Below are 27,733 nucleotides of genomic sequence, written 5' to 3'. Positions count from 1 at the left end.
ATTTTTAGCTTATTACACATAAAATTCGGTGTTTTTCGTAATATTGAGACATGTTTCATTGTTGTTTAGCAAAACAGAGTAGTCTACTGCTTGAATTGCTTTTAAATGATTAATAATCTTGAAATGTTTACATTGGTGAAAGCGAGACAAAGAGGTGCTATTTTTGTTTGTTTGTTTATAGAACAAATGTAAAAAGGCAATACCACTACTGTTGCGCTCGATGATTGTTAGAAATAAGAATCGAAAAAGAAGTGCTGAAATAGGAGTGATACGGGGAGTCACCTTAATTGTAACAGAAGCAGCTGTAGTCGATTAGCTGATAGCTTTCCAAACATTTCGCGACCCCGACCACTTGCAGATGCGGTTTGATTGTTTTATAAAGACTGAGGTGTCTACTGCCTGAGGGATCATAAGTTTCAAGTTTAGGAATCGATGCACTTGCCCATTCAGCTGTACCTACCGCACCGCTAATGGTTGGTCTAGTATGTCATGAATCAAATCCTTTCTAAGTTGCACCCACTGATTGTGTTTTTCGTACTTAGTTACATATCCCTTGGGCCTTTTGGCGGTTGGAACATAATCGAACCAACAAATCACTAAAAAAGCTTTTGGACGACGAAGATTGAAAACTTGTGACAGTCATTGCTTCGTTCTGAATCGCTCATTTGATCAAATAACCCTTCGATAATAGGCTCCACATGCTCTTTCTCGTGGAAAGCACTTATGTAGCAATAAAATATCAAACTTCACAGTAGTTTTCAGTAGTTGCAAAAAATGTTGTATGCAACAAGTTACAAAATGAGGATTTTTTCAGCAATCATCGTATATAAATGTACAACACTTGTGCTGGAAAAATTCTCATGTTGCAACTTGTTGCATAAACAACTATTTTTATGAGTTGTGAATCCTTTAAACCGTGAGTAGGAACAAAAGTTGGCCATTGTGGCGGCCATATTGGGATTGTTACAAACTTGTCCTTAAAAGGATGTTTGAAGAAGTTCTTTGAAACAAACTGGAATACATGGCATTTTTGCAGACTTATCAATTTACGGAACTGTATTATGAAGCAAGAAATTACAATTAGACCAACATTTGAAAAGAGCGGAACAACCATTGCACGTCTCAGCTTCTTCCGTTCCTCCTAGGTATACTTCAAATTATTCATACAAATATAGCCCGTTATCAGATGGAGAGGAGACTGCTCTACCTGTTACTGGTCAGAGATTACATGAATAATGGGACATACGCTCAGAAGGAACGGGTGCCGCGGAAGCATGAACAAATTACATCACGCTTTCAGGAGGGAGAGGGGGTTTTTCAGAACTTAATGATCCATACAAAAAAAATGTAGGGTCCCATACAAAAAGTGCGACATAGGGGGAGGGGAGGTTGAACAATGTCGATTTTTGCGTGACATAATTTGTGTAACATCCCAGACTAAAAAGCCAGAATTAAGAATCAGGTAAGAGTTTTGTCAACCAGTTTTCGACCATATCATGGAATTAGATCACATTAGAAGCTGTATCACGATGAACAAGTCAGTGCAGTGGAAGTTCAGTACCGGCATTAATTTACAAATATTTGGAATTGCAACGTTGGAGAATAAGAAGTTTATGGACACAAATAAAAACACTGCAGAAGGAACAATGAGATCACTGATTTTCTATTCGCGCCTTTTGATCGGAAATGGATACACTGCATTATTTATTATTTAAGTCGGTAAACTAATGATCATATTATGGCGAAACTGGACCCATTCCCTTAATTTTTGGTATTTGATGTTTTATTCAATCAATATTTCTAAAATCAGTTTACATACAGAGTAACATGAAGAATCAAAATATCCCTTCAATTTCTTGAGATTTGTGCTAACGTTAGGGGCTTCCCATAAACCACGTGGTCATTTTTTGGGAGATTCCGAACTACACCACACAACGTTTTTTTCTCTCACAAAAAAGTTCAACAATCTATAACTTTTCATAGAACGCATCAAAAAATCTCAAATTTTGACTGTTTGTCAACCTATTATGTGTGCATCATTGGTACAAATTTGGGCTCGATTGATTAATATTTCGCAAACTTAGAACCGTTCGGGTAAAACACTATTTTTCAGACAACTCATTTTTGAGCTGTCATATCTCGGAAACCAGTGAACCGAATTGAATGAAAATTTGAACGTACACTACCAATATGTAAATGCTTCACAAACTATTAAAACATAGGTAATTTTTAAACGTTGAAAAAAAAATGATCATGGATTGACACTTTTTGGATTTTTCTCGAAAAATTATATTTTTTTTTACATCAATGTCAATAAATTTTAGTGTTGATATCCTAAGATTTTCCACTTCTGTTCTCAAGTTATCTTCAATCAGATATATTAGAGCCTATTTAGATTGAAGGAAGAACACATTTAGTAATTTTGGTGTGGCTTTGTAAATTTGACTTATTTTCCTCTATATGGGTAAAAATTTCAACCCGGTATAACTTTATTCGCCGTAAGAAAATATTACATTTTATAACGTCGTATTAAGTATCAATATATTGTTGCTAAACGTTAAAAAATTCATTCAATTCGGTTCACTGGTTTCCGAGATACCCGAATGGTTCTAACTTTGCGAAAAATTAATCAATCGAGCCCAAATTTTTACCAATGATGCATATATAATAGGTTGACAAACAGTCAAAATTTGAGATTTTTTGATGCCCTCTATGAAAAGTTCCAGCATGTAGATTTTTTTTTGTGGGAGAAAAAAAGTTGCCTATCCCAAACATTTTGGCCATCCCCTGTACATGTTTATAATTTGTATGGACCGTGATCTTTGCCCGAACCCCCTCTCCCCCTCCCCCCTACATGACCACGTGGTTTATGGATGGCCCCTTAGAACCTCGACATACATTGTTATTTTTTGGCGTCGACGCAATGTTACAAAAACTAGACAAAATCACATAGAACAAAATAACGAAAAACGTATCTTTCCCCTGAAGAAGACACCATTCAAAGCGTCGAAACGTCGGGTTAGATAACAACTCGGCAAATCGGAGTTGCACAGAATACAGTCGATTCTTCCCATCGATAAAAATAAAAATCCCCAAAATTTCATAAACTACCCACCTGAAACTCCTCCGACTCGCTCTCGTTGTCGTCGAGCAGGTGTATCGTAAACGCACCCCACTGTGTCGAGCTGGCGTGAAAGTGACCATCCTCCACGTGCAAGTACCTCGTCGAGACCGTTTGTGACCGCAACCGATTGAACAGTGCCACTTTTGTACCACTGGCTATACACAAATCAGCATTTTTGAGCGATTGTTTCTTCTTCGACGGTTTCGATATCACTTTGATCCGCTTCGACTGAAACACCCCGATATCGTGCCCACTACCGTAGAACATTTTCACCGAGAGCATAAAGTGTTTTCGTTTGTCCGAGTCGGAAATGAATAGCGTTTTGGCGGCACAGTACTGTTTCGAGTTGTTCAGATCGAGCGGTTGCATGTCCTGATCGGAACTTCCGATACCGATGAAGGCACATAGTTGGGTAGATTGTTCACTTTCGCCGCGGCGCAGCATCTGCTCCTTGCGTAACCGCCAGCCTTCGCCGAACAGGTATATACAGGGCGGTGGGCAGAAGAACCGTTTTTCGTTGCCGTAGGATTTTTGGGCGACCTGGAAGGAGGGGAAATGAAAGTGGAGTCGAGTTAATACAATAGTTTTACTGAAAGGGCCAATTAGCCGTATGAATAAATAGGCTCGTCCATAAACTACGTAGATTCTTAGGAAGAGGGGGTTATGGTCAAAGTCAACGGACAGCGGCATGAATCCATAGATTAGAATGTTGTCATAATTTGAATTCGATTTTTTTTTAAATTGCTTGGCATTGCAATACTTGTGCAGCAAAAGATTATAGAAATGGATTTTTTTTTTATAAAGCAATTCATATTTTATGTGATGCAGTTTGATAATAGTTATGGAGCATAATATTCTCAATAAATTTTATCTATTTTCTATGATGCAATTTTATTTTTTTTATTGTGCATTTTGATTTTTCTATGGAGCAATATTCAACTTATTATAGGTACAATTCCATATTTAATGGAGCATTTTCATTTTATTATGAAGCATTTGTGATTTATTATGGAACATTCCAGTATTATTTATTGGTGCAAAATTTCATTTTTTATGAGATTTTTGTTTTACCGGACATTTTCATAAAATATGGAACGTTTTCAATTATGTATAGAATGTCTTGCCCATTTTCATGGAACATATATTCAGGGATTGGCGGCATGCACCGTGCGGTGCGAAAAAAGCGTGTGCTTCACACAATCGCAAGTGCTCGTCTCCCGTTTTGCCGAGAGACAAGAGACGTATGAGTGAGAGCTTTCGTAATTGTGCGAGAGACAATCGCAGCACTAGCTCAACGGCGTAGGGAGTAATGCACGGTGCTTGGGACTGCGCTTGTCTCCAAACAGAAAAAAATCAATTAATATATTAATTGAAGTGTTTGTGTTTTCGGCAAAGTTGTTAAGCTTGTCAAGGGTTAACAAGTGATGGGTCGTTTGATTCGAAATTTTTCCAATCATGCGTAGTATCAAGCCAAGTGCAAAGTACGGAGACAAGCACCGAGAGGGTGCATACGACAGAGCGTGAGAGCTCCAGCGCGCGGCAAAGTAAGCGAGCAACACACAACCGATTGCGCGTACTCGTCTCCTTTTAGTTTGTTGTGCTGTCTCGTAGCAGAGTGTGCGGCACGCAATGAGTTTTGAGTCGCACCCTATCCCTGCATATATTCATTCTTCGCAATAAGCGCAATCAGCTTTTGCCGAATAATACCTTCTAAGAAGAATTTGAAAGCATTTGCGTTTCAACTTCGTATGAGTTTATTTGGTACTGTATTACAATATTCATATCACTGTGACTTGACTTTCATTTGAGCCAGTTATAAAAAACACAATGAATGGTGTTTCTATTAAAAATAACGTAGACTTTCAAACTGGATGCACTCCAGCAATATGAAAACAAAGCACCTTCGAATGCCCATCTGTCTGCCGTTGCCTGTAATAATTTAATTCAATCAACCCAATCTAGCACTGTTTCCTCTGTGTCGTGGCCTCCTCACACATACCACTGAAAACTAACTATGGGATCATTGTAAATTTTAACGCAGCAGTGATTCAATCAACCACAGCAAGTCTTGCGTGTTGTACGCACCAAATGCTCATCCCCAAGCCACGCCATGGAGCCCCTACAATGCGATCCCTAATGAGATTAGTGATGCCCCAGCTCAGTGGGTATAATTTCCAGTTCCATCTACCGGGTGGCCCACATGTCCCGGGCGCGGTTCCCGGATTCCCAATTTCGCGCGCATTATTTCGGTCGTCCAATTATCATTCGCCGAATGGTGGATAGGAACAATTTTGCTGCTAAATCTCCTAGAAAATGACGCTGTAAAAAGGGAACGGGACGTTAATATGTCTCCCGAAGGCGGATAGATTTACCAAAGTGCGGTATCTACCGAAATAAAAAAAACACGGCAAAGACACATCCAACCTGAACCATCTCGATGGAAGCAATTTTTCAATTATTTGATCATTTTTCTTAATTTTTGATTGCTTGCTTCGGTGGTGGATAGAAGATTCGTGGGAAAACCAATCTAGCACTATGAATGCAAAGGGTAGCTAACCAAGGCATGATCAACACGGCACGGAGATGAAAACGCGGAAAAGCAACAAGCAAAGAGAAATGGAGGCCGCGGGAATCGTGGGGTGTTTATGACTGGCTTATAAAATATCTCGTTGATGATCGTTTGATGATGATCTGTTCTGGGCTCATTTGAAGGTATTGCGGTTGTTGGGGCGAGGGAGACCTGGTTAAAGTCTACGCTTCATAAAACATAGATTTTTTGTATGAACAAATTACTACGAGACCAAAATTCGGTCTACATGGTTGATGAAAGCCCCCCTTCAAAGATTCAAATGAACCTTCAGGCCTACGTAAATTGTAACTACAACTGTATAAATAATATAGGAGTAACTTCTCTCGATGCACCACTTTTTAATATATTTGTACGTACTACTTGAAAATGTGGAGGCCAAATATTTAGGATGATTTTTGTAACATTTCTAAGATCTATAACCAGGTAACCAATAAGCATTTGAGTAAGCCGTATTTCTGTTTTACTTCTGCATTCGACCTGTTTACTACCGTATCATAGCAGTTTAACGGCTAAACTGTCCTAAATTAGCAATTGAAATGCTACTTTTTCTATTCCCGATCAGCCTAGATAGCCGTGTAGTGGCAGTAGCAGTTCCCTCAACTGGCTAAGAATATCACTACGGATTGCCTAATCCGGTGGTAAAAGTCCACCAAACAAGCGACCCCTAATTCATGGTGTTAAGCGTACCGTGCCTAGGAATGAATGGTTAGGGGGGTCTTATAAAAACTTAGCCGTGAACGGAGCCTGTGGAGTACCAGGGCACCCTCCACAGTATGTTGCCCTTACTGTGTTAAACGGAGCAATGACGCAGTGGACCTTATTTGTCTCCGGGATAATCGGCCACTTTTCTTACGTCTCAATTCCGAGGCTTAATAAAAGTGGGTAAATGATTTTTTTTTTATGACAGGAATTAAGTTCGTACAGGTAAACCTTCATCACGCAAAAGGTGCTTCTGCTGTGTTGAGTCGAAGGTTTAAAAAAGAAGGACTGGAAGTGGCGCTTATTCAAGAGCCATGGTCCAATAAACGAAAGATTCTTGGAGTTCTGACACAAAATAGTAAAATATTTTATTATGAGCAACAAGATTCACCCAGAACCGCTGTCTTAGTACGCAAAACGTTAAAATGCTATCCTATTACAGAGTTTATCAGAAAGGACATTGTTGCGATCATGGTAGAGGTACCAACCACTAGGGGTAAAACTGAGATCGCTGTGGCTTCTGCTTACTTTCCTGGTGATGTTCCTGAGGCACCTCCTCCTGAGATCGCATCATTTGTCCAATTCTGTAAAGAAAACAACAAATCGTTTATCATTGGCTGTGACGCCAATGCACATCACACGGTTTGGGGTAGTACGGATATTAACAGTCGAGGTGAGTCACTATTAGAGTATATGTCCTCGAACAATATAGACATTTGCAATAATGGTGATAAACCTACTTTCTCAAATGTAATCAGACAAGAGGTCTTGGATCTAACACTGTGCAATGCTGCAATCTTTGACAAGATCACAAACTGGCACGTGTCAGATGAGATTTCTGTATCTGATCATAAACACATAATCTTCAATTGGAGTCGTGGAGATTATTCTAGAACCGCATTTAGAAATCCCAGGAGGACAAACTGGGATCAATATGTAGAATTGTTGAATACGCATCCATTTACAATGGGAGAAACTATTGATTCAACCCAAAAGTTAGAATCATTTTCTCAAAGGGTAAATGAAAGTATCATCAATTCCTTTAACAGAAGTTGTCCCACCATACAATCGTCTTCTACTAGAGACGTGCCATGGTGGAACTTAAAACTGGATCGCCTTAGAAAATTTTCTCGCAAAATGTTCAATAGAGCGAAACAAACGGGAGATTGGACTCAGTACAGGAAAGCCCTGACTGATTACAACAACGAAATACGAAAAACGAAAAGAAAATCTTGGATGCTGACATGTGAAAACATAAACAGCACTCCTGTAGTTGCAAGACTACAGAAAACGCTTGCAAAGGATCATTCAAATGAATTGGGAAATCTGAAGCGCGACGATGGAGCTTTTACCAAAACTCCTCGTGAAACTTTGGATTTAATGATGGAAACCCATTTTCCAGGTTCGGTTCTAAGTGTGGATTCCAATGATACTATATCTGAGGAAGGTGAAGGATGTCCTAGTATAAACTCATCGGAGTCAACTAGTACAATAAACACCGCCTCAGATTTAGCTGATGAAATCTTCACGAAGACCAGCCTTTTAAATCTGCAGGAGTTGATGGAATATTTCCAGCACTGATTCAAAATGGAGAAGCGGTGTTGGTTCCACCACTAATTGAGATGTTCAAGGCTATTTTAAGATTGAATTACGTTCCATCAAAATGGAGACTTGTAAAAGTTATCTTTATACCAAAAAAGGGGAAGCGAGACAAGACGCATCCCAAAGCATACAGGCCAATTAGTCTTTCTTCAGTTTTGTTGAAGACTATGGAAAAGGTTTTGAAGGATTTTATCAATTCTTCTTACATAAAAGAACATCCCCTATCTGACTTCCAGTTTGCTTATCAATCTGGGAAGTCTGCGGTTACGGCACTTCATTCGCTAGTAACAAAGGTGGAAAAAACGTTTTCAGCAAAAGAAATAGCTCAATGTGCCTTTTTAGACATAGAAGGAGCATTTGATAATGCCTCCTATTCATCTATGAAGCGTGCCATGGAGAACAAAAACTTCGACCAATGTATCATACATTGGGTTTATACTGTGCTTGCAAAAAGAGAAATCACCTCTGAGCTGGGAAGTTCTTCTATAACAGTAAGGGCAACGAAAGGTTGCCCTCAAGGAGGAGTCCTCTCACCACTATTGTGGTCCTTGGTTGTAGACGATCTTCTAAGAAGCTTGAAGGAAAAAGGTTTCGAAGTTGTGGGCTTTGCAGACGATATAGTCATAATAGTGAGAGGAAAGTATGACGAAACTGTTACGGAGAGAATGCAAAGGGCTCTAAACTATACACATTCATGGTGTATTAAGGAGGGCCTTAGCATCAACCCGTCAAAAGTCGTAATTGTCCCTTTCACTAGGAGAAGGAAGATCAACCTAAAAGCTTTTCGGCTTGGAGGGATACAAATTCATCCTAGTGATCGAGTCAAATACTTAGGCTTGATACTGGATGCTAAACTGAACTGGAATGCTCAAATTGAGTCCGTGATCGGTAAGGCAACAAGTGCGTTCTGGTTATGCTCCAAAACTATTGGCAGGAAGTGGGGCTTGAAACCAAAAATGACAATGTGGATTTATACTGCCATAATCCGCCCAAAAGTGACGTATGCTTCGTTTGTCTGGTGGCCAAAAACAAAAGAGGCTACCACGCAATCAAAGCTTGCGAAAATTCAACGTCTTGCGTCCATTGCTGTTACAGGAGCGATGCGAAGCACACCATCAAAAGCTTTAGATGCGATTCTCAATCTGCTACCTTTGCACGAGTACGTGCAATTAGAAGCAGAGAAGGAATTGCTGAGATTTGAACGGGTTGAAAAGTTTATGCCAGGTGATCTTGTAGGTCACCTGAGCATTTCACAATACTTCCAAAATAGGCCAGTAATGAAAATGATTAAAGACTGGATGAAACCTGTGGAGAACCATGATGTTCCTTACAAGTTGCACGAAACAACTCGTGCAGATTGGGAAGTCGGAGGTCCCACTGTTCGTCAAGGGTCAATCAAATTCTATACAGATGGCTCAAAAGTTGGAATAAAAACGGGAGCAGGAATCTACGGCCCTGGAATACAAATTTCAGTGGCGATGGGACACTATCCTACGGTGTTTCAAGCAGAGATTCTTACTATTTTGAAATGCGCAAGTATCTGCCTTGAGAGAAAATACAGATATGCAAATATTTGTATTTTCTCAGATAGTCAAGCTCCACTAAAAGCATTGTGCGCTTACAAATGTACTTCAAAGCTTGTCTGGGAATGCATTCTTTCACTGCGCAGGCTGTGCCAAGGGAATTCAGTAAACTTATACTGGGTTCCAGGTCACTGTGGCATTGAAGGGAATGAAATGGCAGACGAGCTTGCTAAAAGTGGTTCCAATTTACAGTTTGCTGGCCCAGAACCATTCTGTGGTATTTCAAACTGTACAATTAAAATGGACCTGAAACGCTGGGCTGAGCAGAGGGTGATATCCAATTGGATGGACGTCAGAAATTGCAATCAGTAAAAACGATTTATAACACCAAATGCTTATAAAACCAAAAAGCTCTTAGAGCTCAACAAGAGAGCTCTATGTATATACACTGGCCTAGTAACTGGACACTGCCCGAGCAGGTATCACTTGAAAAATATTGGCCATATTCAGAGTGATATCTGTCGTTTCTGTAATACGGAACGTGAAACCTCGGAACATCTGCTTTGCAGTTGTGGTGCTTTATACACGCGCAGGCAAAGATTTCTAAATAGTGGTTTCTTGCAACCCAGTGAGATCTGGTCTGCAAAACCTGGGAAGGTCTTGGAGTTTATCAATTCCATTGCACCTGACTGGGAGACGACGCGTCGTGGCAGTAGCTGATTACTTGACACATGGTAATTAGCTGGCTAGATGCGAATATCAAAACGGGACATGCCACAAAAGTTCAGCCTATTGGACGCAGTGGCTTAATTTCCCAAACAGGGGAGGAAAAAAAAAAAAAAAGCTACTTAAAATTTGACAGCAGATATGTAGCATTTCAGATGCACGGTATGTTTTGGTCAACAAGCAGCATAACTGCTACTTTATTGCTATAAAACTGCTAAGTAAGTAAACCCACAACACTTTCTAATTCACGTGCCCCGGCTGTATTTAGATGCCATTACTATTCGCATGTCCTTTCATTTATAGAATAGCAGCCAAAAAAACAATGGAAAAAAATATGCTCTGGCAAAAAAATTCCATGGTTTTGGTTAGCTTCGTATACTCGATATAATTATCAGCACATGCCGAACCCATAGCATCTCTAACGAAGCAACTTGCGGTGTAATATTCAAGCAATAAATAGATCAAAAAACCAACGCATATTATCTTATTATCTTTAGCTTACGTCGTAGCGCGGTTCAGCACCATCGTCAACCCGAGTCAACCAACTGGGATCTCTTTCCCGATTTGGTTGCAGACAAATTTCATGGATACTCACCATCCATTGACACTCCAAGTGATTTAGATGATGCCGTTGATACTACAACGGCCTTCATCATGGAAGCTTTTGAGGAAGCTTGCCCTCTGAGGTCTGTGAAGATCCAGGAACCCCTTGGTGGAACTCTGATCTGGCTCAGGAAACAATGTAGAAAGAGTAGGAACACACGACGTTCTGCTGGATCGGAGGCTTTCAGGTTGGCTCGCAAGGCTAAGCTCTTCGGTCTGCTGTACGATCCGGCCGGATAAACCTTTTAACAAATGTTTCCAGGCTGAGTGAAGCCAGTCGAATGAACAAAATCCTTGCAAAATCTAAAGATCTTCAAGTGAACGAACTTCGTTTGCCAAATGATTATTTCACTTCCTCTGATGAGGACGTTTTGGAATGTTTATTCAGTATACACTTCCCCGGATGTGTCGATATTACATCTTCGGATGATGTTTTTTCTTGTAGCTATGATTCTTTAGCTTCGGCTCGGAGTATCATAAGTTTAGAATCGATTAAATGGGCACTAAATAGCTTTGCTCCTTACAAATCTCCTGGGGCAGATGAGATTTATCCTATTTTGTTTCAGAAGGGATTTGATCATTTCAAACATGTTTTGAAACAACTACCTGTTTGCAGTTTTGCTACAGGGTATATTACCAAATCCTGGCGGGATATTACTGTAAAGTTTATTTCGAAAGTGGGTCGTGCGTCGTATGAAGAAGCAAAGAGCTTCAGACCTATCAGATTGACCTCTTTTCTTCTGATATGCTTAGAACGCATTTTCGATCATCACATCCGTGATGTTCATCTGGCCAATGTGCCTCTTCATGTGAACCAACATGCTTACCAATCTGGAAAGTCAACTGTGACTTTTTTACACAAAGTTGTTTACGATATCGAGAAGGCATTCGCTCAAGAGCTGTCCTGCTTGGGTGTTTTCTTAGATATCGAGGGTGCCTTTGACAACGTGCCTTTCGATGCCATATTGGAAGCCGCACGGGGTCATGGTATATCACCTATGATTTCAATTGGATTCACCAAATGCTCAAAACCGACATCTCTTCTCTACATTGCGTCAAGCGGCGATTAGGAAATTGAGTGTTTGTGGATGCCCCCAAGGGGGAGTCTTCTCACCACTTTTGTGGAATCTTGTAGCAGATACGCGCTATTGAGGCAACTCAATAATAGCGGTTTTCCTACTTATGGTTTTGCCAACGACGACCTAACATTGTTAGTCGGTATGTGTATCAGTACCCTTTTCGACCTGATGCAAAACGCTCTTCAGGTAGTTGAGGGTTGGTGTCGCCAATATGGCCTTTCGGTAAATCCGAGTAAAACATCTTTTGTTCTTTTCACGGAAAAGCGAAACCGTAATGATGTTCGACTTTTACGTCTTTTTGATTCTGGAATCAATGTGACTGAACAGGTAAAGTACGTTGGAGTCATTCTTGATTCCAAGCTTTGCTGGACACCTCATGTTGAGTTCAGAATCAAGAAAGCTTGTATGGCCTTCGGGCAATGCCGGCGAATCTTTGTTACAACTTGGGGTCTAAAACCCAAGTATATCTAATGGCTTGTGTGGCAAAAGAGCGTAGTGAGAACGGCCCAATCAAAATTAGGCCATCTCCAAAAGATTTGCTTAATGGCTATGTCTGGAGCGTTCGCTTCAACTCCCACGGCAGCGCTCGAAGCTCTCTTTGACGTTTCCTCACTGCACATTCATCTCAAACAAGAAGCACTTTCTTGCACTTACCGTCTATGGGTACTCGGTTTACTAGAGGAAACTCCTGTGAACCACAGTTCAACACACACCTCGTTGTTTCCTCTTTTGGTGAATTGGGACAAAGTTGTCCTTGCGCCAAGTGATCTTGCAATTGCTTGTAATTTTCCATATAGGACATTTTCCACGAAATCCCCTTCTCGGGAAGAGTGGACATCTGGTTATCTGGAGAGAAGTATTTCAAACGGCATTGTATGTTACTCTGATGGCTCCCTTCTCGAAGGTCGAGCAGGTGCTGGTGTTTATTCTCGTGAGCTAAGGCTGCATCAGTCTTACTCACTTGGTAGACACTGCACCGTTTTTCAGGCCGAAATCTTTGCTCTTATGTACGGAGTGCAATCACCACTTCAGCAGCACGTAATGGGCAAAGTAGTATACTTCTGTTCAGATAGCCAGGCTACTATTGGAGCATTTGCTTCGGCCAACTCTAGGTCGAAGATAGATATCGCTTGTCGAACTCAAATCGAGGTGCTGAATTCAGCAACACTGTTCACCTTGTATGGGTATCTGGCCATTCTTCCATCGCTGGAAATGAATTGGCTAATGAGTTAGCTCGCACTGGAGCATCACATGACTTTATTGGCCCTGAGCCAGCTATTCCGATACCCAAGTGTTGGGTAAAGCTTCAGATTGACACCTGGGCTGCCACTCAGTACAAACAATACTGGAATAGTTTAGAGTCATGTCGTCAAACATTGTATTGTACTGAGCCATCTCTAGGGGTGGCAAAGTATCTAACAAATCTGTTAAAGCAGAATTGCAACATTCTGGTCAAAGCATTATTGACTGGCCACTGCCGACTCAGCTATCACATGCAAATATTCAGCAAGCTGATTCGTTTGCCTGTGATAGCTGTGAATCCGATTATGGAACTTCGTAGCATTTAATATGTAACTGTCCAGTTTTCGCGCAACTGCGTTTCCGAGTACTCGGAAAACACTTATTAAGTGAAACTGACTTCAGAAACCTGAATCTTCAGGACGTTCTGTTGTTCTTGACCCGCTGTGGTAAATAGCTAGGTATAGGCTCTTTTGAACCCATTGTGGTACGCTTATGCGTTATTACAGTGTCCTTTTCAGGACGCTATGTGAACCCATTGTGGTACGCTTTTGCGTGGATGTCGATCCTATTCCCTTACCTGTTCTTTCCCCTGTCCTATCCTTTTTCCTTCCCTTCGCAGTCAGGTAAAGGATGAACGAACAGGCCCGTGTTCATGGCGATGGCACAAATTTCCCAAATGGAAGAGAACGTGCCTCTGGAGCCGACATACTGATATCTGATACCTGTATTTAGATGCCATTAACATTCCCATATTCTGTCATTTATAGAGTAGCAACTAAAAAAACCTGCTCTGGCAAATATGTTATTAACTGAGAGCTTCCTCTGCCAATGAATATTTTGCATATGTATATTGTATGGAAGGCACGAAAATGCCAAAAAAAGGCAAGGGAATTTCCATTACGAAAAGTTCCTGTGAACCCGTCACCCTCTGCTTGGCCATGCTGAATACCCACGCATTCACAGTTGTACATATATGGGCAATCAATGCATAAGAATAGTTTTTTTTTTCTTAAGTAATTTTTTTCGATCTCCGGGTCATAACCTGTTCGAACTTTTCTTGGCAATGTCTATCATATTGTGTCCGGAAGTAAATTCATAAAAGGATTGATCTACATATCTAGCGGATACACCAGCTTTTTACTGTCCAACCAATTTTGATTGCACTCTACCAGCTACTGTTGTCTATTATTCATCAAAACAGATGACTGAACTTCATGGAGCATGACTCGAAAGCAGGAAGCTCAAGTGCGCGTGATGAACAGCATCGCAGGGGTTTTGTTACAGCAGAAGCCAAATACCAGACATACACACAAATCGTGCAGCATCATGTGAATCCACGGCTGGCTGGGACGGAAAAGACGAGGGAAATGATTGAATTTGGTTTAATCACACTCCGCCCGATGCACCACATACTATACGTGATACATGTATGTACACATCGGCATCGGCAGCAGCGGCGGTAGCGGGCGGCGGCCACCACCAGAGAGATTGGTTCCCAGCCATCAACCCAACCGAGTCTCATCCATCCACCCATCCATCCATCTCTTTCGCTCTTGATTAGTTTGGAGGAATTTTCTCACGGTCGATTCTTCTCGTTGTCGTCGTTGTTGTCGTCATCGTTGCTCTCTTCACTGTTGGCCGCGCCGCGCGGACTTCGACTGGAGCTGGCTGGGTGATGTTTGATCGTTTGGTGCTGGCTGTTGTTTGCTGTTGGTGTCGCGCTTTTGTTGCGGCTTTCTGATGTCTGGTCGGAGCCTCTTCAGTACTGACCAGCACCACTACCACCACGATAACCTCCTAGCGGCGTGCTGGGGTGTAGACTGATGGAGACCGAGTGGATCCCAGCACTAAACTGAACGACAACCGGCTTTCCGCCACCGGTCGTCCGTCCCCATTCGTCCGGGTTGGATAGAGCAATAAACTACTTAAATTCGATTTATGTGCGGAACTTTTATCGTCTCAGCGCGCATTTTATGGGGAAAATATTTCGGTATAGTGTGAGAACGCACAGCCGGTAGCTGATCGAAAGGTGAATTTTGGTCAAGAGAAAAAGAAGGTTCGCATCATTTATGCAATAGATATCGTCGCTGTAACTGTGCGAAACATTTATTTGGCTAGACTGAAGTGAAGACTTTCTTCAGGATGTAACTGGGACTCACTTTCAACTCTTCAATATTCTATTACAAAATTGAAGAATGTTTCAATTTTATTGTACGTCTGAGTAAGGTCAACTTATCAGAAAGCTGGCTCCAGCGGCACGTTATCCTCCATTTGAGATATTTGTGCCATCGTCAACCCAGGCCAACTTAACTTCAGCATGTACGATTTTTGAATGAGCAATTTCAATTGTGATCATTTTCAAAAGTAGGGAAGTGGAACCATTTCGGCAGGGTTCCTATTTTGGTCATTTTTCTGCTATAACTCAGCCAATTCTGAACCAATTGGCACAATTGTTGGAACGCGATGAGATACGTATAGTATCTAACAGTGTACAAAATTTCAAGTCAATTGGTTTAGAATTGACTGAGTTATAGCGAAGAGTGCCCAAAACACCGGCCGCTGCCCAAATGGTTCGCTACCCTATTGGTTCTCCATGTGGAACACCAACTAGCATTGGGCAAATCTGGTTGAGACATCGATTTTTGTGAATAGATTCGAATCCGATCAGCAGAACCGATTCACCGATTTAATCAAATGCTTTGAATCGATGTTTTCACATTCATTCGATATTATAAAATATTACAAAACTATAAATGATTCGTTTACTGCATGTAGTTCAAGTTCATGGTATGTTTTATTTTTCGAAATAAATTCAATATCCAAATTTGAGATTGCACATCGAACATTTCGCGACACTGATTCGAAAATGGATATAACGTTGAGACAGTGCATACTGAACAAAAAGTTAATATTTTTGCATCGAAAGAAAAATCCTGAGAATCCCCAGAACTCTGAGAAGTATTCCCATATAGTTCTGAGATAAATTCTCACAGACTGCTGAGTGAAATTCCCCCAAAATCTTTAAAGAGACTCCTCCAGAGTTCTGAAACTCGAGTTTCTCTACAATTATTTGAGAGATTTCTCCAGAGTTCTGAAAATGATTACACCAGAATTTGAGCGACATTAGCTAGAAAAGAAAGCAAGACTTTTTCGGTATCCTGGTAGGAATTCTCTCTGAATTAAGGATTTTCATAGAACCCTGAGAGAGATTACTCCATATCTGTGAGATGAATTGTCTCAGAATCCCGAAAGGAATTCTCCCAGAATGCTGTGATAGCTTGTCTCAGAATCCTAAGAGAAGCTTTCCTTGGGATGCTCCATGCTCCCAAAATGTTCCAGAATCCTAAGAAGGATTAGCCCACAATCGTAAGATGAATTCTCCCAGAATCTTGTGAGGATTTCCAAGAGCGGTTCTTCCACATTCTTGAGATAAATCCATCAAGAAATAAGATTTTCGAAATTATAAGATGAATTTCCAAAGAAACTAAAAAGATATGACCCAGAATCCTGAAAAGGGTAGCTTAGAACTCCTGAATTCTAAGAAAGGTTCCCTCCAAATACTGGACGGGATTGCCAAAGAAACCTGAGAAATACTCTATCAGAAATCTGGAAGATAGGATTCCCCAGAAGTCCCCTAAAATCCTGGGTTGAATCCTTTAGAATGCTGAGAATAATTCTGGCAGACCCCCGAAAGGTATTCCTCAGAATTCTACGAGAGATTCCCTCAGAATCCTGAGAGGGATCATGAGAGGAGTTCTACTACACTACACTACTAGAATCATATGTGGGATTCCCCCCAGAATCCTAAGAAACATGCCCCCAGAATTCTGAGAGTAACTTCGCCACAATTTTGAGTATGATTCTCCAAGAAGTCTGAGAGGAGTTTCTGAGATTGCTGAGAAAGATTTCCTCAGAATTCTGAGTGGGATCCTAAGTGAAGGTCTTCCAGAATGCTTAGAGGAATCAACCCAGATCATCCAGAATTTTTTTAGAATTCTGAAAGTGATTTCACCCTTGGTAGGAAACCCTGGTAGGAAATACTCCAAAATCGTGAAATGAATCCCCTTAGAATCCAAAGATTCCCTAGAATTCTTTTAGGTAATCCCATATAATACTGCTGAGAAAAAATCCTCCAAATTTTTTAAAGGGACTCTCCCATAACTCTGAGGATACCGCTAAAGTTCTGTGGAATATTCCTTCAAAATGCGGAAAATTATCACACCAGCATCCTGAGAGACCTTATCTTAGACAAGGGAGAAAGACTCTTCCAATAGAAATACTTCCTGAATTCTATTAAGGATTTTCCTAGAATCCTGGTAGAGATTACTCTAGTTTTCTGGTATGGATTTTCTCAGAATCTTTAGAGGTATTCTTCCAGTATCCTGAAGGATTTCTTCAGATTCCCGAAATGGATTCTCCTTGAATCCTGTGACGGATTGCTTCAGAATTCTGTGAGTAGTTTTTCCCGAGAAAAATTCTTCTGCAGTAATGAAAGACATCCATTGGCGTAAATAAGAGGTGGCCAGGGGGGCCCTGCAGAATAATCCATTCCGGAAAAATCACGAGATTCAGGCGATAAATATTGTTTAAGCAGTTCTTGTAATCTTCCTCAGTGTCAGTTATCAGTTGTCAGTGTCCGGAAGATTACAAGTGGTAATCTAAATACGTGTATCTGTCAAAGGGTAAGCAAAAGAGGGTGGAATTAAATCACAGACAAACAGACATACTACTCACATCTAAATCATCGCACGATTTAACGGTTATTTTGAAAATAACGTGTGGTTCGAACTGTGCTCGCATGTGTCATGGTGGCGCTGATGTGCCTACATCACCTCTCAATTTTGGAGAGAAATGAATGCCGAAACGATGCCGATCAATGTTTACATAAAATGACTCAATCATGAACCTTCATTCATATTTTATGAATGGGTGACGTCACGGGGGAGTCGTCACCTGCAAAATTGTTACAACGAGCCGAGGGAAACAACACCTGCAAATGAATGCTTCAGATTGAGCATTATAGAGGGTGCTAGTGAATGCCAAACGTTTTTGAAGCAATTTTCTTCTAAGTAATATGTCTGTTTGTCTGTGAGTAAATGGTACAATAACTGATTACACTCATTCGAAGTAATCAAAGCTAGTTGTTTTGAGAATGTGTAACTAGAGGCCCCAGATGCAACAGCTTTGAACATCTTTTATAGGAAATTTGTTAATTTTATAAAATTCCCCCTAAAACCATTCACCAGAATTCATTATCCATGATTCCATATCTTACAATGAAAAATCAATAAACGAACTCCCTTCTACAGGAAACCTACGCGTCCTTATATTTATATCTCATCCAAAGTATTCGGAGGAATGGTACATTCTGGTAAATGGGTCTTTGTAGAATAGAAATATGGGAAAGAGTTTTTAGAGGGCATGTTTTCACTTCAAGTGTGAATAAAGCATTTCATATGCTCTTTTCTCAAAGCCATAACCAATTTTATAATCTGATCTGATCTGATACTATTAAAACTCAAACCTGTACGCTAAAAAGTTCCTCAGCACCTCCGTGTTTCCCCTTTGACACCGACTAACGGAGCAAAAACTGTCATTAAAAATAAATCTCTCCATTCTACCACCGCGCGCGCGGGGATACGGCCCTATGACCCCAGTCAGTGGTAAAAGCTAACCGCAGCTGAAACACGTGTATATATATAATGGGCTAACGATAGCCTCATCAGACAAGCAAGTACCGACGACGAGAAGCTTTTTGATATGTAGAATCGTATTGTATAGGAATATAAGTGAACACACAGTAAAAATAAGAAAACTAATTCATAACACCACTTAATGATCCATGATAACTAAAGGACCTTAACTGAAGTAATGAGTAAAATCATTTCTGGAAAATTTCCAAGGAAAATCTGAAATATTGCCTAGCAAAATTCCATGCATCCTAAATTTCAAGAAATTTTTTACCGAAATTTTAAAAGAATTTCTCAATGCAATTCATGGCAAATTTTCTGGGGAAATTGATGAATAATTTCCGAAAGAGTGCTTCTAGAAAGCAATTCAGGTATTAGAAGGAGAGTAATATAATAGCTTCCTAGAGGTATTCCTGTACATATTCTGATAAATTTCTTGAGCAACAGTTGCTCTTTGTTATACTTTACAGCTTAATCCACGTAGGAGTTCCTTCAATAATTTAATGAAATTTAATAATTTCTCACCTGCAACCTGAGCCAAAATTGCTTCATTGGGTATTAGAAAGGCAATATGAAATGTTGTAGTTAATTTCCAACATGGTTTTCGTTACAATTTCTATAAGGCTTTGGTCTTTAAATTAGAGCATCAAAAAATCACTGACTTACTAAAAATGATGATATCCAAAGCAAAGAAGGCTAATCTATTGTGTTCACATTAATTACATACCTAATTTCGAAGTTAATAAATGCGTACTTTGTATAACATACTCAAAATATTCAGTCTTCTGTGTACGCTTTAATGAAATACACTGTACTGTTGATTCGACCTATGAAGTAACAGGAAGGCACATTTCACCTCAAAGTGACACCGCGCGCAACCCAAAATGGCATTTTTGCTCCGGCACCCGAGAAGCTGAGCTCACAGACTAACGTACGATATACGGGTGCTGCTGTTGATGATAATGATGATTGAGAGATGAATAAATAATTACCTTTGCATGCAGTATTACAATGACCATGTTGTTGCGATCCCGCAGGTACTTCTCCATCGCTTCCCGCGTCAGCCGTCGCTCCTCGATGGGACCCCGGAAGAGCGAATTGCCGGATGGTCCCATACTGCCAGCGTTCGTGTTGGCCGAAACCGGTATCACAGCACCGCCACCGAGCCGTGGAATGAGCGCACCGCCGTGGTGCGTAGGTGGACTCGGTGGCGTCTGGCCGTACCCCGGAATTCCGTACTGATGTGGCATGGTGGTGGATTGGAATGCGAGAGTATATGTGTGTGGTTGAACTAGTTTTTTTTTCTTCTGCTTTTGTATCCTGATGTATGGAGGGCAAAGGGGGACAAATCAAGGCCGCTATTCTGTGTCGCCTTCGCAGTTCGTGGGAACCAACTAATGGATCTCTAGCAATGGCAAATTATCTCACTGGAATGGCTTCTCTAAGAATTCCACCACCATCAGCAGCATTTTAACACTTTTGACATTTTTGCTCATTCATTCATCTTTTTCACACACTACGTATGGGAACACCACCCCAAGACACGATGAGACAGACGGACGAGATCCGGATCATGGCTTCTCGCTACCAGCATCGGCAGTCACCGCAAACTCTTCCTGCAGCTTTCACGAACACCATTTCTCTAGCACTACTGTTCGCGGAGGTACGAGCCTATGATAGACTCCCTATATTGTTCATTCATAAAAAAAAATCCTACGCACGCACTATGTAAACCACTCCCGAGATCTATTCCGATTATCAGTCTTTTAAACTTGGGCAAAAAACTACACTTTTGTTCATTACAGTTCTTGAACGTCTCTGCAGATGACGGGGTCCTTTTCTCTACATACTACACACAGCTTCTGTTGCGCAGGGTATTCCAGAGCATGCACACAGTGAAAATCGATGCTGGCCAGCAATGTTGTTTGTCAAAACCTGCAGAGAAACAAGAAGCGAAAAAATAAAACATTTACGATTCTGCTGAATGAAGTAGAGAGTGTGTTCATTCTTCTCTCTGGAGGGTTTTGTTCCGAGCAAACCGGAGGAAGTGATGCCAAAAAATGTTAATAGTTAGTGGATGTTATAAAACTTTTTAAGAGAATTTCTACAATGGTTGTTTAGTACTTAATGATATAAGGTGAATCATGAAATTTGGATATGCTGATGACAAAGTTGGAAAAATTGACGCATAACTTCATTAGACACCAATGGAAATTTTAGCAAAGTTGCTAGTACATGTCTGTACTTTAAGTTTCTGGCGGCAAAACATTAACGAAAGCAATATATAAGTTGAGAAAATCACGATTTTCAATCGCCTATAGAAATGCAATTTGCACACCGAATATGTGTTTTGGACATCCTCAGATAAACATAATTTGGACAAGGCTATTACAAAGTTTTTAGGAAGAGTTATTAGCAGTCTGAAAAAATCTAACCCTTCATTGCCAAGAATAAAAGGACTTCCTAAAGTTCATCTACACTCAAAACAAAATTGCGAAATGTTAAGAACAAGAATTCCAAAACATGTCTGAAATTCCACGGTAGATCTGTCAAGAACTCCCAACAATTTTCAAAACTAATGTAGAAATTAACCGTTAACAACGATGAAATTTTTTTAGTAACATTCGAGGTTAAAGCACTATTTCAAAGCATTCCAGTTAAAGATACTATCAACCTATTAGAAGATTGGCTACTAAACCAATATAAAGATTCAGATAGGATTAAAAAAGTTCGTAAATACATCAAATTAACCAAACTTTGTATGGAAAACTAGTCTTTGTTCAACATGTCTACAAGGGACCATCCATAAAAGACGTAGCTTTTTAGGAGGGGAAGGGGTCACAGATTTTACAACGAGCCATGTATTAGATACGTAAAAATAGACTACGAGGCGGGAAGGCCAAAATCTGCCATTTATGAACGCTCCCCAAACAACTTAATGGCGTCCCCATAGGCAAACCTCTTCCTCCATTTTTTAGTGTAAATTTTATGGCAAATTTGAAAAAAAAAACGCTTAGAAAACAACAAATAGCTTCCTGAAATCTAGTGGAGATATGTTCAAGATGTCTTTAGTATTGTTAAGAAAAATGTTTGACCTGACATTTGAACAATATCAATAGTTCACATAAAATATTGAATTCACTTGCGAAATTCAACAGAACAATCAATTACCATTTGGACATACTTATAGCAAAACAAGAATAAACACTTTCTTTCGAAATTTACAGGAAACCCTCTCACACACAATGCACTGTTTCAAATTAATCAAATCACTGACATCAACACTAAATTGCAACCTGTAACCACATGAAAAGGAAAAACCCGATACAATCCACCTATGGTGAACAGAACCCTTCTTACACTTATTAAAACTATTGTTGTATTATTTGTATTTAACATATTTATTTTGTGCGATGGACCAAAAGTTCTAGAAAATATTGTGGATTTGGCATCTAGTGGATTGGTTTCCAAAATAGCATCATGGACCATGGACTAAACTACCAGAAATGCCAGACACCTTCTAGAACCTTGTGTGAAATTTAAAAAAAAATAGCTTACATATTCTGGAATATTGTATCTTTTGTTAACTGCCAAAAGATCTTGAATCGATTAACAAATGGATAAGAAAATCAGCGAGATACACTTTGTCTAATATCTCTTAATCAGTCGAATAAATTAGCTCAGAAGTACTTGGTATTCATGGTTATGGTGTAAAAAGGACAAAAATAATATATCTACTATGCTAATCAGTTTTGGAATTAGCTAGTTATTTTGGCTGTCAATAAATTCAAAGCTTTCATTTAACATATTGTTAGTTTTCATAGAATTCCTGTTTATTTGTAATTTGTTATTTATAATTTTATTGAAAACGATGACCTGCTAGTATACACTTTATATGAGGTCAGCATTATTGATTGAACAATAATTTCCCATAGACTGGTCAAAAGCTCATGCAAGATAACAAACGAATATAATAATAAAAAAGAAATTTATTGAAATACTCTTCGAAAGATATCTCAGTTACCAAATGTACAATCGAAATAAAATTTCAGGGCCTTTTACAAGGATACTGTAGCTTTCATTTGGTGCTAAGAGAACCCAAATCGGTTGACAGACGGCTGAGATATTTATTATGATACACTTGGTCAAAAATCTCTCAAAAGGTTAACCTGTATTACTGCCAAGTACTCTTTGAAAGATATCTCGATAACCAAATGTCAAATCCTAATAAAATTGTATAGGGTTCTACTAGGATGTTATAGCTTTCATTTGGTGCCAGGAGAACCGAAATCGGTTGACAGACGGTTGAGATATTTATTATGATACACTTGGTCAAAAATCTCAAAAAGTTTAGTTGAATAAATCCTAAGCACACTTCGAAAGATATCTTTGTAACCAAATGTCCAATCCTAATAAAATTTCTGAGCAGTCTACGAGGATGTTGTAGCTTTAATTTGGTGCCAAGAGAACCCTAATCAATTGACACACGGCTGAGATATTTAGTATGATATACTTTGTTAAAAATCTCAAAAAGTTTAGTTGTATAACTCCTAAGTACTCTTCGAAAGATATCTCAGTAACCAAATGTCCAATCGAAATAAAATTTCAGAGCGTTCTACTAGGATGTTGTAGCTTTCATTTGCTGCCAAGAGAACTCAAATCGGTTGACAGACGGCTGAGATATTCATCAATATGCTAAATGTCAAAAATCTCTCAAAAAGCTAACCAATATTACTTTAAAGTACTCTTCGAAAGATATCTCGGTAACCAAATGTCCGATCGTAATAAAATTCAATAGGGTTCTACTAGGATGTTGTAGCTTTCATTTGCAACTAAGAGAATCCAAATCGGATATCAGACGGCTGAGAAACGTGCGTGACTTTTTTGTAACATACGCACACACACATACACACACACACACATACACACACACATACATACACACACAGACATTTGCTCAGTTCGTCGAGCTGAGTTGATTGGTATATGAGACTCGACCCTGCGGGCCTCGGATCGAAAGTCGGTTTTTCGAGCGGTATTTATACCCTTCTTATGGGTGTAAGAAGGGTAAAAATGAACTGTTACACAAAACAAATAACACAACAGATCATCAATAAATAGGCACAAAAACTATACAGTTGTTCTTTGACTACTCTGACACAGAGAGAACCTACATTTAAACGTGGAGCTGGGAACTACAACAATGACGACGAAAAATTCCGATGAATTATTCAAATGTTTGATTTTGAGTTGTTTTTCACAAGTAAAACTAACCAATTTCGAACTCTTTTAGGATCTACGAAAAACCCGAAAGACAACCTAACAAAATCCGGTGTAACGTGTAATCACTGTGACAAAATATAAGTAGGATAAACTCTCAATACACGATTAAAAAAATACGTAGCGGAACTATCAAAAGCACACAAAGACACAGTCAAAGGGCTCACTCGTCATTTTTTAATCTACAGTTGCTGAACATATTTTTAATGAAGGACATTTGCTGAATGCTTCGAACATTAAACTCTTGAACAATTTGAAGAACTTGACGTTGTAAAGGTTTAGAATTTTTCTTAATTCCTTCCTTTTGAAAACGAATCCAAATTAATTTAAGATTCAAGACAAGTCAGTTTTTTAAGGATCATTTGGCGCCATTTATTGATTTTTTTATGCCATTTCGTCCGATCAGGAAAAAAAATCTCATCGAAAACATGCTATGCATCGGGTTGAGACAAGTGAATGGCTTCTTGAACGGTAACGGTAGGCTTCTGGATCTCGTGTTTGTCAATCTACCGGAACACTTGGATCTGGTAGAACCCCCCGTTCCGTTGCTACCGATAGACGATCATCACCCTCCCTTAGTTCTGCTTTTGGAAGTGGGTAGCTACAACTCCACTCGGCTAGATGAAAGCACAGACAAACAGACATATTACTTAGAAGAAATTTGTTTCAAAAATATCGTTTGGCATCTCACTAGCACCCTCTATAATGCTCAATCCGAAGCATTCATTCGCAGGTGTTGTTTCCCTCGGCTGGATGTAACAATTTAGCAGGTGACGACTCCCCCGTAGCGTCATCCATTCATAAAACATGAATGAAGGTTCATGATTGATTCATTTTATGTAAACATTGATCAGCGTCGCGTTCATTTCTCTGCAAAATTGAGGCACAGCAGCGCCACCATGACAAATGCGAGCACAGTCCGAACCACACTATATTTTCAAAATGATCGTTAAATCGTGCGATGATTCCGATTTGAGTAGTATGTCTGTTTGTCTGTGATGAAAGTTTGGACAACTTCAACTACGACTTCAACCGGTGTGACTTCAACGAATTGCGTGAAGCATTTGCCGCAACTGATTGGGATGTAGTGCTGCGCAACGCAACAGTGGACGGAACTGTCTCAGCATTCTACGGAAGACTACATGCTGTTTGTAACGATTTCCTGCCTCGTAGACGACGAACTTCCAGTTCACTCTTCAACAAGCCGTGGTGGACTTCTGAGCTTCGACATCTCCGGAACCTACTCAGAAAAGCACGAGGCCGCTATTTCCTCTCTAAATCTGAAAGCGATAGAGTCAGCCTACGTGAGTTAGAGTCAACCTACAAAACAGTCATGCTATCGACCTACGAGAACTACTTGTTGATGGTCCAAGAGGATATCAAACAGAATCCCTCGCGTTTCTGGGATTTCGTGAAGAAGCGGAAATCGTCGGCTCGTATCCCTTCCAACATCAGCTACGACAATGTCCAAGCCGGTTCAAACGAGGAAGCCGCTAACCTTTTCGCGCGGTTCTTCGAGGGTGTATACAGTAAAGTGTCGCCTGTAGTACGTCGTGATTGCTTCTCTCATATTCCTACGCACGATATCAATCTTCCTGTCATCCAATTTTCTGCTGAAGAAGTTTTGGAAGCAATGAGAGACCTCGACACTAAGAAGGCATCAGGAACGGACGGCATACCTTCACTCCTCCTAAGAGAATGCGCCGCTGAACTCGCGACCCCGGTTTCAAAATTGTTCAACCGCTCGCTTCGTGATAGAACGTTTCCGTTAGCATGGAAAGTTGCATCCATTGTTCCCATCCATAAATCTGGCAACGTTAACCGGGTAACAAATTACCGCGGTGTCTCCATACTGTGTAGTGTGGCCAAGGTTTTCGAAAAACTTATGCATAACGTCTTATACTCTGTCGCATCGCCGTTAGTATCTGACTGTCAGCATGGGTTCATGAAACACCGTTCGACAGCAACAAATCTCATGTGCTACGTTTCTCTGCTGTCCCGGAACATTGAAATGAGGCGGCAAGTCGATGCAGTGTATGTCGATTTTGCCAAAGCATTCGATACCGTACCTCACTTATTAACAGTCGAAAAACTCAAACATATCGGCTTTCCAAGTTGGATAACCGAGTGGGTTATGTCTTACCTATCAGACCGTACCGCGCATGTAGTGGTTAACTCGGCACAATCTCGCATGTTTTGCATTACGTCTGGAGTCCCACAAGGAAGTGTTCTTGGACCACTGATCTTCAACATTTTTGTTAACGACTTGTGTTTGTTGCTTTCGTCCTTTAAACTTTCGTTTGCTGACGACCTTAAATTCTTCCGTGTGGTGTGTTCACCCCTCGACTCTGCCGACCTCCAGGAGGACATCAACACAGTGTTAGTTTGGTGCAGTGATAACGGCATGCGTGTAAATAACAAAAAATGTAAAATCATATCGTTTACTCGCTCCCACAATCCCCGTCACTACCGTTACAATATGGATGGAGAACAACTGGAACGTGTAACGTCAATCTGCGACCTTGGAGTCGTCGTGGATGAAAAGCTCAGCTTCAATGAACATGTAGGAATTGTAACAGCAAAAGCGTATTCTGTGTTAGGTTTTATACGTCGGCATGCTTCAGAATTCACCGACGTGTATGTCCTTAAAACACTGTACTGTTCGTTAGTGCGGAACATACTAGAGTACGCATCACAGGTTTGGTCTCCACACTATGTGCTCCATATCACTAGCGTAGAGCGCGTGCAGAAGAAGTTTCTCCGTTTTGCACTGCGGCTACTTCCGTGGAATGATCCAATTAATCTCCCTCCTTATTCGGAAAGATGCAAACTGATAGGTTTGGAAACACTATCGTCCAGGCGAGAGAACACGCAACGTTTATTTGTCTTCGACATAATCACGGGAGCAATTGACTGCTCCTCGCTTCTTGAGCAGATTCCGCTCAACATTCCACCCCGTCGGTTCCGGCATTCTTCTCTTTTGGCTGTCCCCTATCACCGAACAAACTACGGTTACAATAATCCACTTGACTCTTGCATTCGCTTGTTTAATGATGTTTGTGATGTGTTCGATTTTAATATGTCAAAATCTGTTTTTAAAGCCCGACTTAGAAGAATTGTTTAGATCTTAAGATAAGTTAATTGTTTTAGTATATAAGTTCAGTCTGTACGATGTATGTCGAAGACGGTGATATAAATAAATAAATAAATAAATATTGTTTGATAGGTGTGTACTAAAATTTCCGGAGGAAATTTTGTCATAAATGAAAAAACGCGATTTTTACACATTCTTGGCAGTATTCTATAGAGAATGACGAGTCTCAAAAGTGTTTGAAAAATTAAAGGAAGAAAACAGCGCTCTTTTGGAATATCTAAGTAATGACGAAAATATTAGCTGGAATTCTAGCAAAATTTTATTATTTTACTTCTCCTATTTAAAGAATTCTTAGGTTCGAACGAACCATCATGTTGTACTCAATCGGACGTTTCGATGTATTTAACATCTTCTTCGGGGATTTAGAAGAGCTGTGAACATGAAATTCAAACATTGGAAACAATTTCTCAAACAAACAGTT

At 40.1% G+C, this 27,733-nt stretch overlaps 1 protein-coding gene across 1 annotated transcript in view; it reads right to left on the bottom strand.

Annotated features, from left to right (window-relative positions):
- Positions 1–27,733, bottom strand: part of LOC109407327 (suppressor of hairless protein) — a 51,833-nt gene that overhangs the window by 20,897 nt on the left and 3,203 nt on the right. Inside the window, exons 2-3 of the mRNA XM_019680320.3 lie at positions 19,871–20,813; positions 3,116–3,664 (exon numbers count right to left, since the gene is read on the bottom strand). Coding sequence (XP_019535865.2) covers positions 3,116–3,664; positions 19,871–20,128 — 807 coding nt within the window. The 5' untranslated portion in view covers positions 20,129–20,813. The remainder of the gene's footprint in view (positions 1–3,115; positions 3,665–19,870; positions 20,814–27,733) is intronic.

The sequence above is a fragment of the Aedes albopictus genome, chromosome 2 (assembly GCF_035046485.1).
Source record: "Aedes albopictus strain Foshan chromosome 2, AalbF5, whole genome shotgun sequence".
Taxonomy (NCBI): domain Eukaryota; kingdom Metazoa; phylum Arthropoda; class Insecta; order Diptera; family Culicidae; genus Aedes; species Aedes albopictus.
Note: the sequence above shows the minus strand (reverse complement) of the source record. Positions and strands in the feature narration are given on the sequence as shown.